Below are 16,742 nucleotides of genomic sequence, written 5' to 3' on the forward strand. Positions count from 1 at the left end.
GACAGAGATCACGAGTAGGCAGAGAGGCAGGCAGAGAGAGAGAGGAGGAAGCAGGCTCCTGCTGAGCAGACAGCCTGATGCGGGACTCGATCCCAGGACCCCGAGATCATGACCTGAGCCGAAGGCAGCGGCTTAACCCACTGAGCCACCCAGGCGCCCGGGTCAAAGAAGAAGTCTTAAGAAAAATTTAAAAATATGCGATCCAAATGAAAATACAACTTACCAAATTTTGCGGGATGGGGCAAAAGCAGTATTTAAAGGGAAATTTATAGTACTGATGCACACTTAGAAAAGAAAAAAGACCTAAAATCAATAATCTAAACTTACATCTTATATAGTCAAGAAAAAAAGAGCAAATGAAATCTAGAGTAAGCAGAAGAAAGCAAATAATCAAATTTAAAGCAGAAACCAATGAAAGTGAAACCAGGAAGTCAATAAAAGTTAATGAAACCAAAATCTGGTTCTTTGAAAAGATTAAAATTAATAAACTTCTATCTAGGTTAACTAAGAAAAAAGAGAAGACAGAGATTTACTAATAACAGAAAAGAAGGGGGGGGCCATCACTACTAATGCTATAGACATTAAAGAATAATAAAAGAATACTATGAACAAATCTATATCTATAGATTTGATAACCTATATGAAATGGACCAATTCCTTTAAATACACACAGCATAAAAACTCACAAAAGGAGACATAAATAACCTGAAGAGTACTCTATCTGCTAAAGAAATTAAAATCAATAATTAATAACCTTCCCAAACAGAAAGCACCAGGCCTACAGGGACTAACTTGTATATTCTACCAAACATTTAAGAAGAATTATTCCAATTCTCTACAATCTCTTCTAGGAGATAGAGAAAACATTTCTTAACTCATTCTATAGGGACAGCATTACTCTAATGCCAAAACTGGACAAAAACATTACATGTCATTATACATCTATTAAAACCCATAGACACACATATACAACACGAAGTATGAACACTGATATGAACTATGGACTTAAGTTAATGAAGTTTTAAATTTATAGAAAGATTGTGCAGAGGGGTGCCTGGGTGGCTCAGTGGGTTAAAGCCTCTGTCTTTGGCACAGGTCATGATCTCAGGGTTCTGGGATCGAGCCCCACATCGGGCTCTCTGCCAACAGGGAGTCTGCCTCCCCCTCTCTCTCTGCCTACCTCTCTGCCTACTTGTGATTTCTGTCTGTCAAATAAATAAATAAAACCTTTTAAAAAAAAAAAGGAAAATTGTGCAGAAAGTATGGAGAATTTCCATGTTATCTGCCTCATTTCCATTTCTCTTATTTACCTCTTACATTAGTATGATACATTTGTTATAATTAATAAGCCAATCTGATACACTATAATTAACTAAAGATTATAGATTACATTAAGATGTCCTCTAAATGTTGTACAGTTCCATGGGTTTTGACAACTGCAGAATGTCATCTGTGTACCTTTACAGTATCATACAGAATAGTCCCATGGCCCTAAAAATGTTTTATGCTTCCCCTATTCATCCCTCCCTTGTACTCCACTAAACCCTGGCAACTACTGATTCTTTTGCACTGTCTATAATTTCTGCTTTTCCCAGAATGTAATGTAGTTGGAATCACAGTATATACCTTTTCTGGCATGGTTTCTTTCATCTAGCAATATGTATTTGTAGTTCCTCCATATTGTTTTGAAGCTCATTTCTTTTTTACTGCTGAATAATACTCCATTGTATGGATGTATCACACTTTATCTCTGCTCCTATTAAAAATCATCACCGTTTGCTTCAAAATTTTGACAATTATGAATAAATATGCTATAAATATTCATATGTAGATTTCTTTGCAGACATAATTCATCAACTCCCTTGGGTAACTATCAAGGAGTACAACTGCTGGATTGTATGGTAACACTATGTTAGCTTTGTAAGAAACTGCCAAAGTGTCTTCCAAAGTAGTTGTACTATTTGCACTGCTACTAGCTATGAATGAACAGCTTCCTTTTTAGGATACAGGCTTTCTCAGAGATATTGCAGGTTCAGTTCCAACCACCAAAATAAAGTGAACATTGCAAAAAGGGAATATTGCAACAAAGTCAAATGAATTTTTTGGTTTTTTCCAGTGCATATAAAGTTATGTTTACACTAACTGTGCAATAACATTGTGTCTGAAAAACACTGTATATACCTTAATTAAAAATTACCATATTGCTAAAAACTACTAACCATCAACTGAGCTTTTGGCAAGTTATAACCTTTTTGTTGAAAGAGGGTCACACCTCAACACTGATGGCTGCTAACTGATCAGGGTAGTGTTGCTGAAGGTCTGGGTGGCTGTGGCCATTTCTTAAAATAAGACAATGAAATCTGCTGCATCAACTGACTCTTCCTTTGATAAAAAATTTCTTTGTAGCAGGAGATTCTGTTTGACAGTTTTTCCCCAATAGCAGAACTTCTGTCAATCTTCTCAAACTCTGCAACTGCATTATCAACTAAGTTTATGTAATATTCCAAATCCATTGCTATCATTTCAACAATCTTCATAGCATCTTCATTAAGAGTAGATTCCACCCTAAGAAATCACTGCCTTTGCTCACCCATAGAAATAACTCCTCATTTGGGTTGATGACTGGATCAGTTGGTTAAGTACCTGACTCTTGAATTCAGCACAGGTCATGATCTCAGAGTCATGAGACTGAGCCCTGTGTCAGGTTCACACTCAGCATGGAATCTGCTTAAAAAGTCTCTCCTTCTGCTCCTCCCGCACCTGCACATGAGCACGTACTCTTTCTCTCTTAAAAAAAACCCCACAAACTCCTCACCCATTAAAAGGTTTATTATGAGATTGCAGCAATTTAAATATTATCATGATAAAGTAGAAATATTGTGAGAATTATCAAAATGTGACACAGAAACATAAAGTGAGCACATGCTGCTGGAAAAATAGTTGAGAGATTTGCTCAAAGCAGGGCTGCTACAAACCTTCAACTAAAAAAGAAAAAAAAATACCCAACAAAAAACCATAGTATTCATGAAATGCAACAAAGAGAAGCACAATAAAATGAAGTATGACTGTTTATGTTTTGCAAATATTTCCCCCAATATATAGCTTGCCTTTTCATTTCCTTAATGGTATCTTTTAAAGTAGAAAGTTAAATTTTGATAAAATCTAATTAGTCAAATTTTCATTATGCTTCATGCTTTTAATGTCTTATCTAAGAAATCTTTCTCTAACCCAAAGTAGCTAAGTTTTTCCTTATGTATTCTTTTAAAAGTTTTAAAATTTTAGTTTTTACTCTTAGATCTATTTTGAGGTATTTTTGTTTATAATGTGAGGCAAAGGATGATGTTCATTTTTTTGCCTATAAATAATCAATTGTTTCAACATTTATTGAAAGGACTATTATTTCTTCAATGAATTACCATGGTGCTATTAATAAAAACCAGTTGACCATACATATATTAGGGTCTCTTTCTGGGCTCCATTCTTTGCCACTGATCTATGTGCCAATACTACAGTGTTTTCTGTACTGTAGGGTAATAGTAATCCTTGAGATCTGGCTATGCATAGCATCAAGTTTTCTCCTTTTTCAAAACTGTTCTGGTTTAGTCTAAGTCCTTCATAAATTTCAGTTTATCAATAATATGTCAGCCTGAAATTCTGACTGGAATTCTACTCAAGCTACAGATAGTTTGGGGAGAACCGACAATGTTAACAGTACTTAGCCTTCCAAACCCTGTATGTATGTATGCCTTTAATTTCAGCAATTTTTTTTTAGTGTCCAGAGGACAGGACTAGCACATAGTATTAAACTGATCCCTATTTCTTTAACAAGTATATAAAAATACAACTAATTTACATAGATTGATCTTGTATCTTATGACCCTGCTAAATCACTTGTTAGTTCTAGGTTTGTTGTTCTTCCTTCTGATAGATTCTTAGGATTTTCAATATAAACAATAATGTCATCTTTGAATAAAGACAGTTTATTTTTTTCTTCTTCAATTTGTATGCCTTTTATTTATCTACTTTTCCTTGCCTTTTTGTACTGGCTAGTACCCCTGGGTATAAACATGAATGGAAATGATGAAGGTTGAATAGAAGGGATCACAGAAAGAAAGCATTCTATCTTCCATCATGAATTATGATGTGAACTGCAGTTTTTTAATAGATATCCATCAGGTTGAGGCAACCTCCAAGTTTACCAAGTTTTTATCAAAGATGAATGTTCAATTTTATAAAATGCTTTTCCTGAAACAATCACATGATTCTTATCATATCAACAAAATGGTGGCATTTACTGATTTTCAAATATTAAAGCAGTCTTGCATTTTTTAGACAAAACTCACTTGATAATGGAGTATTATCCCTTTTGTATGTTGCTGGATTTGATTTGCTAGTATTATCTTAAGAACTTGAAGTCTATGTTCATGAGGGATACTATTTTACAGTTTTCCTTTCATGAAATGTCCATAGCTGGCTTTGCTATCAGGGTAACACTAGGCTTCATAAAATAGTAAATGTTTTCTTTTCTTCCACTTTTTCTGGAAGGAATCAAGTAGAACTGCAAATATTCAATTTAAAAAAACATAGAGCTCTTCAGGTTGTCTCTTCTTACGTAGGCTTTAGTAGTTTGTGTCTTTTAAGGAATCAGTCAATTTCATCTAAGTTGTCATATCTATTGTCATAAAGTTGTTCATAGTATTTCTTATTATTCTTGCAATACCTGTTGGATTTGTAGTGATGTCCTCTCCTTCATTTCTGATACCGGTAATTTGGGTCTAGTTATAGGACTACTGATTTTATTGATATATTTGAAGTTATACTGACTTTGTCTATTTGCCTTTAATCCATTTAGTCTTATTTTTATTAATTACTTCTTTCTGCTTATTTTGAATTTAATTTGCTTTTTTTTTCCTATTTTCTCAAGGTGCACACTTAGATGACTGATTTACATATTGTTCTTTTCTAATTACAGCATTTTCCTCCAAACATTGCTTTGACATATATTTTCATTTTCATTCAATTCAAAACATTTTTTGTTTGTGATTTCTTCTCCACCCTGTGGTTATTTAGAAGTATGTTGTTTAGTTTCCAGATACTTGGATATTTTTCAAATAACTCTGTTCTGAATTTTAGTTTAATCTCCTTTAGTTTCACAGGTCTGCTATAAAAAACCGGGGTGAATCTGCCCAATGTACTGTGTAGCATGAGGGCTCTCAACTCAGTAGTGGGAATGCAAACTATTCTCCAGATTTTGTGATCCCTGGGAATTGTTTGGCCTACTGTGCTTTCCAGGGGATCTTCTCTAAAACTCCAGAGGCTACTTCATACATATATAGGTCAGTGCTCAGCCAAGGATTTGACAGAGATCTCCAGAGCCCTTTCTGTGTTCAGCTTCCTTTTCCCTAATATTTTGCCACACAAATTCCAGTCACTTCCATCTCCTCAAATCCTGACCTCTATGAAGATTGCTGGCCTGTTTGTATTTTCATCCTTTACTGCAGCCTGAAAACTGTCCTCAATTTCATATTGCTCACTTTGTTTCCTTTCTGTCAGGGATCATGGTCCTGGCTGCCTACTATCCCTGTCTAAAGATGGTTTCCCTTCCCATCCCATATTTTGCTGACTTGTGATGTTAATTCAAGACTATCTTTTCTTCCTTATAGCTTGGATGAACTTTATTCATTCTTGTAACTTTAGTTTACAATCTTGAAACCCTAGAGATTTCAGTACGCATCCCTGATTCTTCATACACTATAAACAATTTCTTTTACCACTTCCTGAACAATGAAAGGATCTTACAATTGTTTGATTCATTAAAATGCCCCAAGACATTGTTATTATTTTATTTTAAAAATTAATATTATATTTACCATTAGTATTCCCTTTGTCATTCTTTCTGCCAGAAAAATGCCCTTCTGCATTTCTTATAAAATAAATGGAGATTATTTTTCTCAGATTTGTCTAAAAGTAAAAACCTTTATTTTGCTTTCATTTCTGAAGGTACTTTTGCCAGAAAGGGAATTCAAGTTTGGCAGTGTTTTTCTTTCAAAACTTCAGTGATCTCAGTGCACTCTGCTTTGACATATATAGTTCCTGTTCTGTTGTTAACCATTAGTTTCATTGTTTCTCTTTAAAAGTATTCTTCTCTGGTTACTTTACAAATATTCACTCAGTCTCTGATTTTCAGGAATTGGACTATATTGTTCCAAAGAATGTCTTTCTTTAGATTTTTCCTGTAGAAGTATTCACTGCTTCTTGGATCATCAGTTGATGCTGTTCATCAGTTTTGAAAATTCTTGGCTACTAGATCTTCAGCTATTTCTTCTGCCCCATTTACCCCTTCTCTCCTTCTGAAATACCAATTACATGTATATCAAACATTTTGAGAATGACTTCTATTCCCTCTTCTGTTCTTTCCACACTTGCTACTGAGTTTCAGTTTGGATGCTTACTACTGGACTGTCTTTAAATCCATTGATCCCCTACTCTGCAATGTTTAATCTCTTAACCCTATCAGATGAGCTTTTATTTCAGATATCATATTTTTGAGTCCCTGAATATCCATGATTGTTTTTTAAAGTATTACTAACATAAGGTGTTTCATTAATTGCAGGTGTACACTGATTTAACAAATCTACACAGTACTCAACGCTCACCGTGATAAGTACAGTCATCAACTGTCACCATACATTACTTAAATATCATTGACTATATTCCCTATGCTTTTAATTTCCAAGACTATATATTTTTTTACAACTGAAATTTGTACTTCTTAATCTCCCTCTTCCATTTCACACATCCCTTACCCATCACCCTTCCAGCAATCACCAGTTTGTTCTCTATATTTAAGAGTCTGGTTGTTTGCAGCACTTCTTAAAAAAGTCAAGATATGGAAGCAAACCATGATAGATAGATAAATGAATAAAGATGATGCGGTATATTGGGACTACACCAAAATAAAAACCATTTGCAGTGAAGGAGACCCTCAACAAAATGACAAGGAAATCTGCTGAGTGGGAGAAGATATTTGCAAATAACATATAGTATAGGGGTTAATATAGAAAATATATAAAGAACTCTTACAACTCCACACAAAAAGACAAATAACCTGATTTTTAAAATGGGCAGAGGACTTGAACAGACATTTTTCCAAAGATGACATACAGATGGCCAACACACACATGAAAAGATGCTCAACCTCACTAATCATCAGGAAAATGCAAATCAAAATCATAACGAGATATCACCTTACACCTATCAAAATGACTAGAAGCAAAAAGACAAGAAATAAGTGCTGGCAAGGATGTGGAGAAAAAAGAATCCTTTTGCACTGCTGGTGGGAATGCAACTGATGCAGCCACTGTGGAAAACAGTATGGAGGTCCCTCACAAAATTAACAGAAATAACCACATAATCTAGTAATTCCACTATTGGGTATTTACCTAAAGAAAACAAATGGCTAATTCAATAAGATATATGCACCTCTATGTTTATTCCAGCATTGTTTACAATAGCCAAGATATGGAAGCAGCACAAATGTCACTGAAGAAGATGTGGTATATATATACAATGGAATATCACTCAGTCATAAAAAAGGAGACCTTGCCATTTGCAAAACCTAGATGCACCTGGAGGGTATTATGCGAAGTGAAAACAAACAAAAAACAGAAATTGACCCATAAATATAGAGAACTGATGATTGCCAGAGGGGAAGTGGGGGAAGAATGGGCAAAACAGTTGAAGGGGAGTGGGAGATAGAGAATTCCAATTATGGAATAAGTCATGTGGACAAAAGGTACAGCATGAGAAAAGTCAATGATATTGAAATAGTTATATACGGTGACAGATGGTAGCTGCACTAGTGGTGAGCACAGCATAATGTATAGACTTGTCGAATCACTATGTTGTACACCTGAAACTAATGTAACATTGTGTGTCAAGTTCTTTTTAATTTCAAAAGAAAAATGTTTAAAAAAGATGATGGGGGGCGGGCACCAGGGTGGCTCAGTTCTTCAAGTTCCTGACTCTTGCTTTTGGCTCACAGGGTTGTAGGATGGAGCCATGCTTTGGGGCAGTGCAGAGTCAGCTTAAGATTCTTGCCCCTTCCCTCCCCCTTTGTTCTCCCAGCCCCCACCTTGCCCCTGCACTCTCTCTGAATAAATAAACAAATAAATAAAATCTTCAAAAAAAAAAAAAGATGATATGGCACATATGTATATATACACATACGTATATATACACATACCCAATGGAACACCTATATACATATACGTACATACACAATGGAATACACATATACATACACAATGGAATATTATTCAGCCATAAAAAAGAATGAGATCTTGCCATTTGCAAAATATGGACAAACCTAAGGGGTATTATGTTAAGTAAAGTAAGTCAGACAAAGACAAATGCCATATGATTTCACCTATATGTAGAATCTAAAAGAACAAATGACTACTTGATTGACTTTGATTCTAATTTTGATTCTACTTCCTAGTAAAATTTTATATCTTCATTTTCTCTTTTCTTCTCTTAAAATATAATACAGTATTTAAAAATGTTTGTTTATAAATTCTAATAAAAGGACCATCTATGGAACTGCTGTTATTTTTCCTCATGATTATTAGTTACATATTTCTGCCTCTCCATGTTACTAGCAACATATGCCTCTCTGTTTCCTCAGTAACTTAACCATTTTTCTCTACATATTGTACTGGGAATGTTAGCCTGCTGTGACTCAGTAGCTCTTTCTTGGAAGTAAAAGTCTTCTTTTCCTCCTGGGATTTCTTTTCTTTCATTGTGGGAATACTAAGCTATCACTGTTTCTATTTATTTATTTATTTATTTTTAATTTTGATTTTTTTAAAAAGATTTTATTTATTTATTTGTCAGAGAGAGAGAGAGCGAGAGAGAGTAAGCACAGGCAGAGTGGCAGGCAGAGTCAGAGGGAGAAGCAGGCTCCCTGTGGAGCAAGGAGCCCGATGTGGGACTCGATCCCAGGATGCTGGGATCATGACCTGAGCCGAAGGCAGCTGCTTAACCAACTGAGCCACCCAGGCGTCCCTCACTGTTTCTATTTATTGAGAAACTGCCTGACCAATGGTAGATGCTATCAGTTGATTCTGTTCTTAATATCATTTTTGAAGAACATTTATTTATTTGAGAGAGAGAGAGAATGCATGAGTGGAAGGGGCAGAGAAAGGAGGAGAAAGAATCTCAAGAAGACTTGAGCTGAGCCATATGTGGGGCTTAATCTCACAACACTGAGATCATGACCTGAGTCAAAACCAAGTTGGACACTTAATTGACTGTGACACCCATGTGCCCCGTTCATTTCATTTTTATCATCAGAAGATTACACAAGCATCTGAGCTGCTCAAAAGTCATCCAGCCATTTCACCTGTTGAGAATGAACAAGATAATCCTCTATAATGCCAATATCAATAGCACAAAAGCCAGAATGAAAATAATTTTTACCCACAGAAATTCTTAGGAATACACAAGCACACAAAACCCATGCTATAGTAGAAAGAGCCAGAATTTGAAGAAAGAAAACCTGGTCTAAACCTCATCTCTGTCAATTTACTAGGACAATGACCTTAGACAAATAATTATTCTACTTTGATTTTCAATTCATTAAGCTGCTGTGATGACAAAACAATGTATTATAAAGACCTCTGTGAATTATAAACACATTATAAAATGCCTTATTATCTAGTTTCTATATCTACAAAGATAATAAATTGAATAAACATGGGCAAGTGGATGTAAGAGATACTGATGATAAAAACTGACAACCAACATTATATCAAAAGAAGAGTCAAAAACTTTTTAAAAAGATTTTATTCCTTTATTTGACAGAGAGAGAGAGATCACAAGTAGGCAGAGAGGCAGGCAGAGAGAGAGCGTGGGGAACAGGCTCCCTGCTGAGTGGAAAGCCCCATGTGGGGCTCGATCTCAGGACTTGAGATCATGACTTGAGCCGAAGGCAGAGACTTAACCCACTGAGCTACCCAGGTGCCCCTCAAGACCTACTTTAAAAGTACCACTTAGAGGGCACCTGGGTGGCTCAGTGTGTTGGACCGCTGCCTTCGGCTCAGGTCATGATCTCAGGGTCCTGGGATCGAGTCCCGCATCAGGCTCTCTGCTCACCGGGGAGCCTGCTTCCTCCTATTTCTCTCTGCCTACTTGTGATCTCTCTCTGTCAAATAAATAAATAAAATCTTAAAAATAAAAAAAAATAAAAATAAATAAAAAAAATAAAAGTACCACTTAGCGCTAAGGGTGAGCTAGTTAATACAGGTGTAACGAGCCCTTACATATTTCAATAGACCCTGAAGCTTTTACTCTACCTTGACATGGTATGATAATTGGTTATTTATGATAAGAAGCTTGAATTTGAAAGTTATTTATATCCTATATTATTACTATTAAGATAAAGGGCTATCTAATAAACTTAGGAAAAACTGTAATCAAAAATGTCTAAAATTGGGGCACCTGGATGGCTCTGTTAGCTAAGCAGCTAACTCATGGTTTCAGCTGAGGTCATGATCTCAGGGTCTGTGCTCAGTAAGGGCTCTTCTTGAAGATTCCCCCTCCCTCTCCTTCTGCCTCCCCTACTGCCCATGGCTTACACCCATGCTTTCTCTCAAATAAATAAATTTTTAAAAAATGACTAAAATCCAGTTGGTTGATACATATCTAGATTAGTTTTTACTTAGGAGCCCAGGGTTTTATATCATGTGATCTTAGGATGATTAAGTTTGTGAATAAAATGTGCATCACTGACTCACTTTTAGAAATGAAAAACTCTGTAAAAAGTATGATTTTTCACAAGTGAGAAGAAAAAAATGAATTGACTGTGGTTAAAAACAATGGGAGAGGGTGAAATCAACATACTGGGAGTGCAAAAAGCAAATGGAAAAACAAGATGACTACATGAAGGAAACACCAGAGAGGACATGTGGCATGTTTCTGAAAACAAGAATCACTTGAAGGAATGCTGAAGAACGGGAGAACAGGGTTGTGAAGCAGTTAATACACTAAGCTTTAGTGATGTTTATAAAAACTAATACAGGAAATAGTACAAGTGAAATAAAACTGGACTAAGAATAGCAGTAAAAGTATATTTACGGATGAGTTAAGGAGACTACTAGAGAGCTGATTACAGAAACAGACTTAATAAACCAAGGTTATTCAAGAGAATACAAGATTTCAGAAAGTAATAGATATAGGAAATCAGGAACCAAAATGAAAAACAGGTACACAGTCTAATATAAAAGAAGGAAATCAGTATTTTGCAGTTCCTGAAATGGAGATAGTACCAGGATCTTTTTCATAAGTCCTGTTATGACTGTTCAGTTACAATTTCCCTAGAATTTAAATGTGTTAGGCTAAAACTAAGAGTTATTTTATCTTGTATTTAAAGTCAACACAAGAAAGGCTAAAGTGGTCTAATTTTCATGTGCATGAGTGTTATTATTTGCTAACTAAGCTGAAGGCATATTAAGTTCTGAAATAGTAGTATTTGAAAAGATCTCTATAAAGACAATTTTAAAAATAATTTAGTAAGTTTATGAATAAACCACTATACCTTAGCAAGTGATTTTACAATAGGATTCTCCATAATCCCCTTGAGAAAAATTAGGTCTATTTCTTCTGCTCCTGTAGATGAGGGCAGCTCCGTAAGGTTATCCAACACTTGCTGCATTGCTGCTGAGATAAAAGCAATAAAAAAATAATAATGATAAAAAACCCCAAACCCTTAAATTCCAAGCCATTATGAAATACAATATAAAATTATAAAATTTTGATATATTTAAAATAATTCAAATAAAAAGACATTAACAAAACTCTTTTGAAAAGTCATGTTTTAAAGTAAATCTTTTTTTTTTTTTTAAAGATTTTATTTATTTATTTGACAGACAGAGATCACATGAAGGCAGAGAGAGAGAGAGAGAGGAGGAAGCAGGCTCTCCACTGAGCAGAGAGCCCAATGCGGGGCTCGATCCCAGGACCCTGAGATCATGACCTGAGCTGAAGGCAGAGGCTTTAACCCACTGAGCCACCCAGGTGCCCTGAAAAGTCATGTTTTAAAAAACAATTGTTAAATGGTTAAGTTTCAAACTGAATTCCCGTGAATTAGGAGGACACATTTTTATACACAATTTGGGCTTTATCAGACTACCTTATACATACTTACAACTTAACACTTGCTTTATATTTTTTAAATTTAAAGCACTACTCAAGAAGAAATACAAAATTTAAATAGACCTATAATAAAGTAAAGAGAATGAATTAGTAATCAACAAACTTTACACAAGCCCAGAACCAGATGGTTTCACTGGTAAATTCTATCAAACTTTAAAGAGGAATTAAAACCAGTACTTCACAAACTCTTAAAAAAAAAAAAAAAAAAAAAGAGGAGGGAATACTTTCCAATTATTCTATGAGACCCTGATACTAAACCCACAAGAAGGTATCAAAAGAAAATTATAGCCAATATCCTTTATAAATACAGATGCAAAATCTTTAATGAAGTACTGAAAAAACTGACTCCAGTCACATATGACAAGGGTTGTACACAATGACCAAGTACAGCTTACCTCAGAAATACAAGAATGAAAATCAACCCGTGTACGATACTGTATTAATAGAACATAAAACCAAAACAACTACATGGTATCTCAATGGGAACAGAAAAAGCATTCAACAGAATTAAACTCTTTTCATGATAAAAACATTCAACAAACTAAGAATGGAAGGGAAATTTCCTAAACTTGGTGAAAGGTATCTATGAAGAATCTATAACCAATATCATATTTAATGGTAAAAGACTAGACACCTTTCCACAAGATCAGGAACAAGGCAAGGATGTCTACTCTTGCCACTTCTACTCAACATCATAGTGGAGATTCTAGCCAAGGGAGTTATGCAAGAAATAAAAGCTTTGGAAAGGAGTAAGTAAAACTATCTCATTTTGCAAATGACATGACCTTGTATATAGAAAATCCTAAAAATAAAAAAAAAATTTATTAGAATAAATGAGTTCAGAAAGGTTGCAGGATACAAGATGAAAATACAAAAATCGAACATATTTCTAAACACTAGCAATGAATAATCTGAAAGTGAAATTTATGAAAACATTCTTTTAAGAACAGCATCAAAAACAAATAATTAGGAATAAATGCAACAAAAGAAGGGTAAGATTTGTATACTGAAACTATAAAAATCATCGAAAGAATTAAAGAGGACTAAAATAAATAGAAAGCGGGGCACCTGGGTGGCTCAGTGGGTTAAGCCTCTGCCTTCGGCTCAGGTCATATCAAAGTCCTGGGATCAAGCCCCACATCAGGCTCTCTGCTCAGTGGGGAGCCTGCTTCCCCCACTCTCTCTGCCTGCCTCTGCCTTCTTGTGATCTCTGTCAAATAAAGGAATAAAATCTTAAAAAAAAAAAAAAAAAGAAAGAAAGAAAGATATCCTACCTTCACGGATTGGAAGACTTACTATTGTTAACAGGGCAACACTCCCCAAATTGATCTACAAATTTAATGTAATCCTTGTCAAAATCTCCACTGCCCTCTCCCCCTTTTTTGCAGAAATTGAGAAGCTGATGTTAAAATTCATATGGAAAAATGCAGTGGACCCAGAATAGGCAAAAGATCTTCAAAGAGAAAAAAGTTAGAAGACTCACACTTTATTTCAAACCTGACTAAAAAGCTTCAGTAATCAAGACTGTGGTACCAGCATACACAGAGACATAAATCATAAGAGTCCAGGGCCATGTGGTTGGCTCAGTCAGTTAAGGATCTGACTCTTGTTTTCAGCTCAGGTCATGATCTCATCATCATAGGATTGAGCCCCACATCAGGCTCCACACTCAGCAGGGAGTCTGCTTGAAGAGTCTCTCCCTCTGCCCCTCCTGACTCAAATAAATCTTAAAAATAAAAAACAAGAAACAACTTACAGACCAGAAATAAATCTATATATTTAAGGTCAACTGACTTTCAACAAGGGTAGCAAGACAATTCAACAGAGCAAAGAATAGTCTTTTCAACAAGTGGAACTGGGTCAACAGAATATGAATATGAATATGCAAGAGAGTGAAGCTAGACTCCTACTGCATTCAATATCATAATCTTTTATTATTCAGATTAATTTTATTAGTTTTGTCTCTTCTTGATGTTTCTTTGGCATAAGTCTCTTAAAATTGCAGTTTTTAATATGTTTTAATTTTTATTAAAGTAAAACATAAGCATTGTTAAAAGTCAGACTGTACTCACTAACTGGCTTATAACAAAATATAGTAGTTCTCTGCTCCATACTGTCCTCTTCCCTCCCAAATTACATGATTCTGTAGAAGTACTTTGAATTTGTTAGTTTCATTTAATAACATCAGTATTTCTGTATAATATGCTAATATTGCTTCTTTTTCTTTTACCCGTTTTAGACAGTATCTATTTTCTGCTAGAATACTTGAGGGTTAAGCTTTTAACTTCCTCTATCTCCAGAAGGGCAATTTCTAATAAAGTCACCATATGGGAATCCTACACATTTTTTTCCCCAAATGTTCCAACAAACTTTTCACATTTCTGTAATTTTTCCAAATGCTCAAGAATTTTTTCCAACACTCTATCAGACCTATTATTCCCTGACTTCAACTCCTAAACTCCAGTCCAAAGTATTCTTGTCTTGTACTTTAATCTGGACAGTTCATCTCTAGACCTCCTATTCACTCTGTGTAAAATGAGTGACAATTCTGAGAGATGTGAATGGAAGAAAAATGTGCTCTTAAAACAAGGAGAAGGAAAATCTATACGGGGCTAAAATGAAGAAAGGAAACCTAGGAAATAAAGTATACAAACAAAGCCTATTTCATACTTTTGTTTGGGGCCCAATGTATACCTTTCAGTAGGTAGAGAACAACAGAATCAATAATCTTTTTATCCTGTAACTAGTTAGCTCTACTTCTCATGATGACTTTTTTCTTTCCTTTGATGTTCTATATCTATATATTTCTTTTAACTTTTAACTTTCATTATGAAAAATTCCAAACATTTCTAAAAGGGAGACAAAATAATATAATGAACCCAATAACTATCAGCTCTAACAACTAGCAACTCATGGCAAATCTTGTTTCATACCCCTATATATTCTCTATCCTACATAACTTTGAAGCAAATCCCAGATACCACATTTCAGCATTTATGTCTAAAATATCAGGGTTCTTTTTAAACAATATAACCAAAATACTGTTAGCACACCTAACAAAATAACAATAATGTAATATCACCAAATTGTTATACTGAAAATCTTTTTAAAATGCACCTTCTAAATGTATATTGATTCCTGAGGTACTGAAATTTTTATATTGGTGCTTAATGAAGTGGGAAGCAAAGTGGTAGAGGTTGTAAAATATACCCTTGGTTATTCTAAAGATCTTCATAAGTTCTTGATTCTTGATTATATGAAATTTAATTAAACACTGGTAAGTCTGCCAAATATTCCATGTTCTGGAAATGGGATCTTGAATATTACAAAGTTGCCATGCATTCCCAAACTAATTGGTACATTTAATGGAGTTCTAATCAAAATACAATAGCACCTTCCACATGTTTTCAGGCCAGGTCTGGCTTGTTCTTCCCCCCATTAAGGAAATGTCCAGGGAGCTCCAAGAAACCTGGGCAGGGAGGCAAGGGAGCAGGTAAAACCAGTGCAGTTCTGCACAGGTCGGGTAGGTTACGCATCTGGAAGTAAGTAGCTGTCCAAGGGCAACGCTGTGCTGGTGAATGTCCACAGCAATCTGGTATATCCACTGCTATTTAGTTTAAGGAAAAAGCAAATTATGTGTTTTACAAGGAAATCTTCAATGGATCCTCATGTCCCTTTGGGACCCATGCCCCCAAGACTTCAAAGAGCAGACTGATACTTAAGTATTCAAGTTTTAGGATATACCATAAAACTCCCAGCCCCTTGGGGATGGTGATGCAAAGCTGCCAAAGCTGAAAATCAGAATAGTTACAACTGTCTTTCTAGGATGAAAGTTCTGGATGTCATCCATGCCCCTGAGATCCCATTTCCAGCTGAGGATGGCATCCCTGTTTCTTTATGTGCAAGAATTTCCACCCCTAGTTGCTAGATCTTGAGTCACTAGTACTCCTTTCAAGGGGTACTCAAAGTTTTCACTATGCCCAATCCCTTCTGGATAGCTGAGATGGCCCAGTATGGGAGAGGAGTCTATAGCCAGACAGTATTGTTCCTAACAGAAGGTCCTGACCAAGTTGGCCACTATGGCCAACGCACAGAGTGGGAGCTCTCAGCAACAAAAGTCAGCAGCTGGAGACCTAAAGCAATCTCCTAAAGTCTCCCTAACAACCATCAGGTAATATACCCCCCACTCCAGTTAGAAGAGTAAGCATGCCAAGCACCTCTTTGAAGAGTTTTAAGGACACTGTAACAAACTGTGGACTATGCTATGATGGCGCTGAAGGACTCTCGCTGAAGACCGAGCTAGACAGACTGCAGTGCGCTTGCCAGGCAGATCCAGAATGGCCCTGCCAAAGCCTTATTGAGTCCAAAGGTTCTAGTGCTTCTGCCTAACGGATCATTCCCCAGCCCTTTCTCATGGGAAGTTTTAGATTATTCAATAAGACTTTGTTTCCCACTGATAGCAACTTTTTTCTGTTGTTGAATTCAGATGTTATTTCTAACATTCCTGTCAAAGCATCCTTAAAAATATT

At 35.5% G+C, this 16,742-nt stretch overlaps 1 protein-coding gene across 5 annotated transcripts in view; it reads right to left on the reverse strand.

Moving 5' to 3' along the window:
- Positions 1-16,742, reverse strand: part of PALS2 (protein associated with LIN7 2, MAGUK p55 family member) — a 109,429-nt gene that overhangs the window by 53,083 nt on the left and 39,604 nt on the right. For 3 of the 5 annotated variants that reach the window (XM_059395682.1, XM_059395678.1, XM_059395680.1), the window contains exon 2: positions 11,597-11,715. In XM_059395682.1, coding sequence (XP_059251665.1) covers positions 11,597-11,713 — 117 coding nt within the window. In that variant the 5' untranslated portion in view covers positions 11,714-11,715. Of the gene's footprint in view, positions 1-11,596; positions 11,719-16,742 lie in introns of all 5 variants that reach the window. The other 2 variants (XM_059395679.1, XM_059395681.1) reach the window with 1 other exon arrangement.

Source organism: Mustela nigripes, chromosome 4 (genome assembly GCF_022355385.1).
Source record: "Mustela nigripes isolate SB6536 chromosome 4, MUSNIG.SB6536, whole genome shotgun sequence".
Taxonomy (NCBI): Eukaryota; Metazoa; Chordata; class Mammalia; order Carnivora; family Mustelidae; genus Mustela; species Mustela nigripes.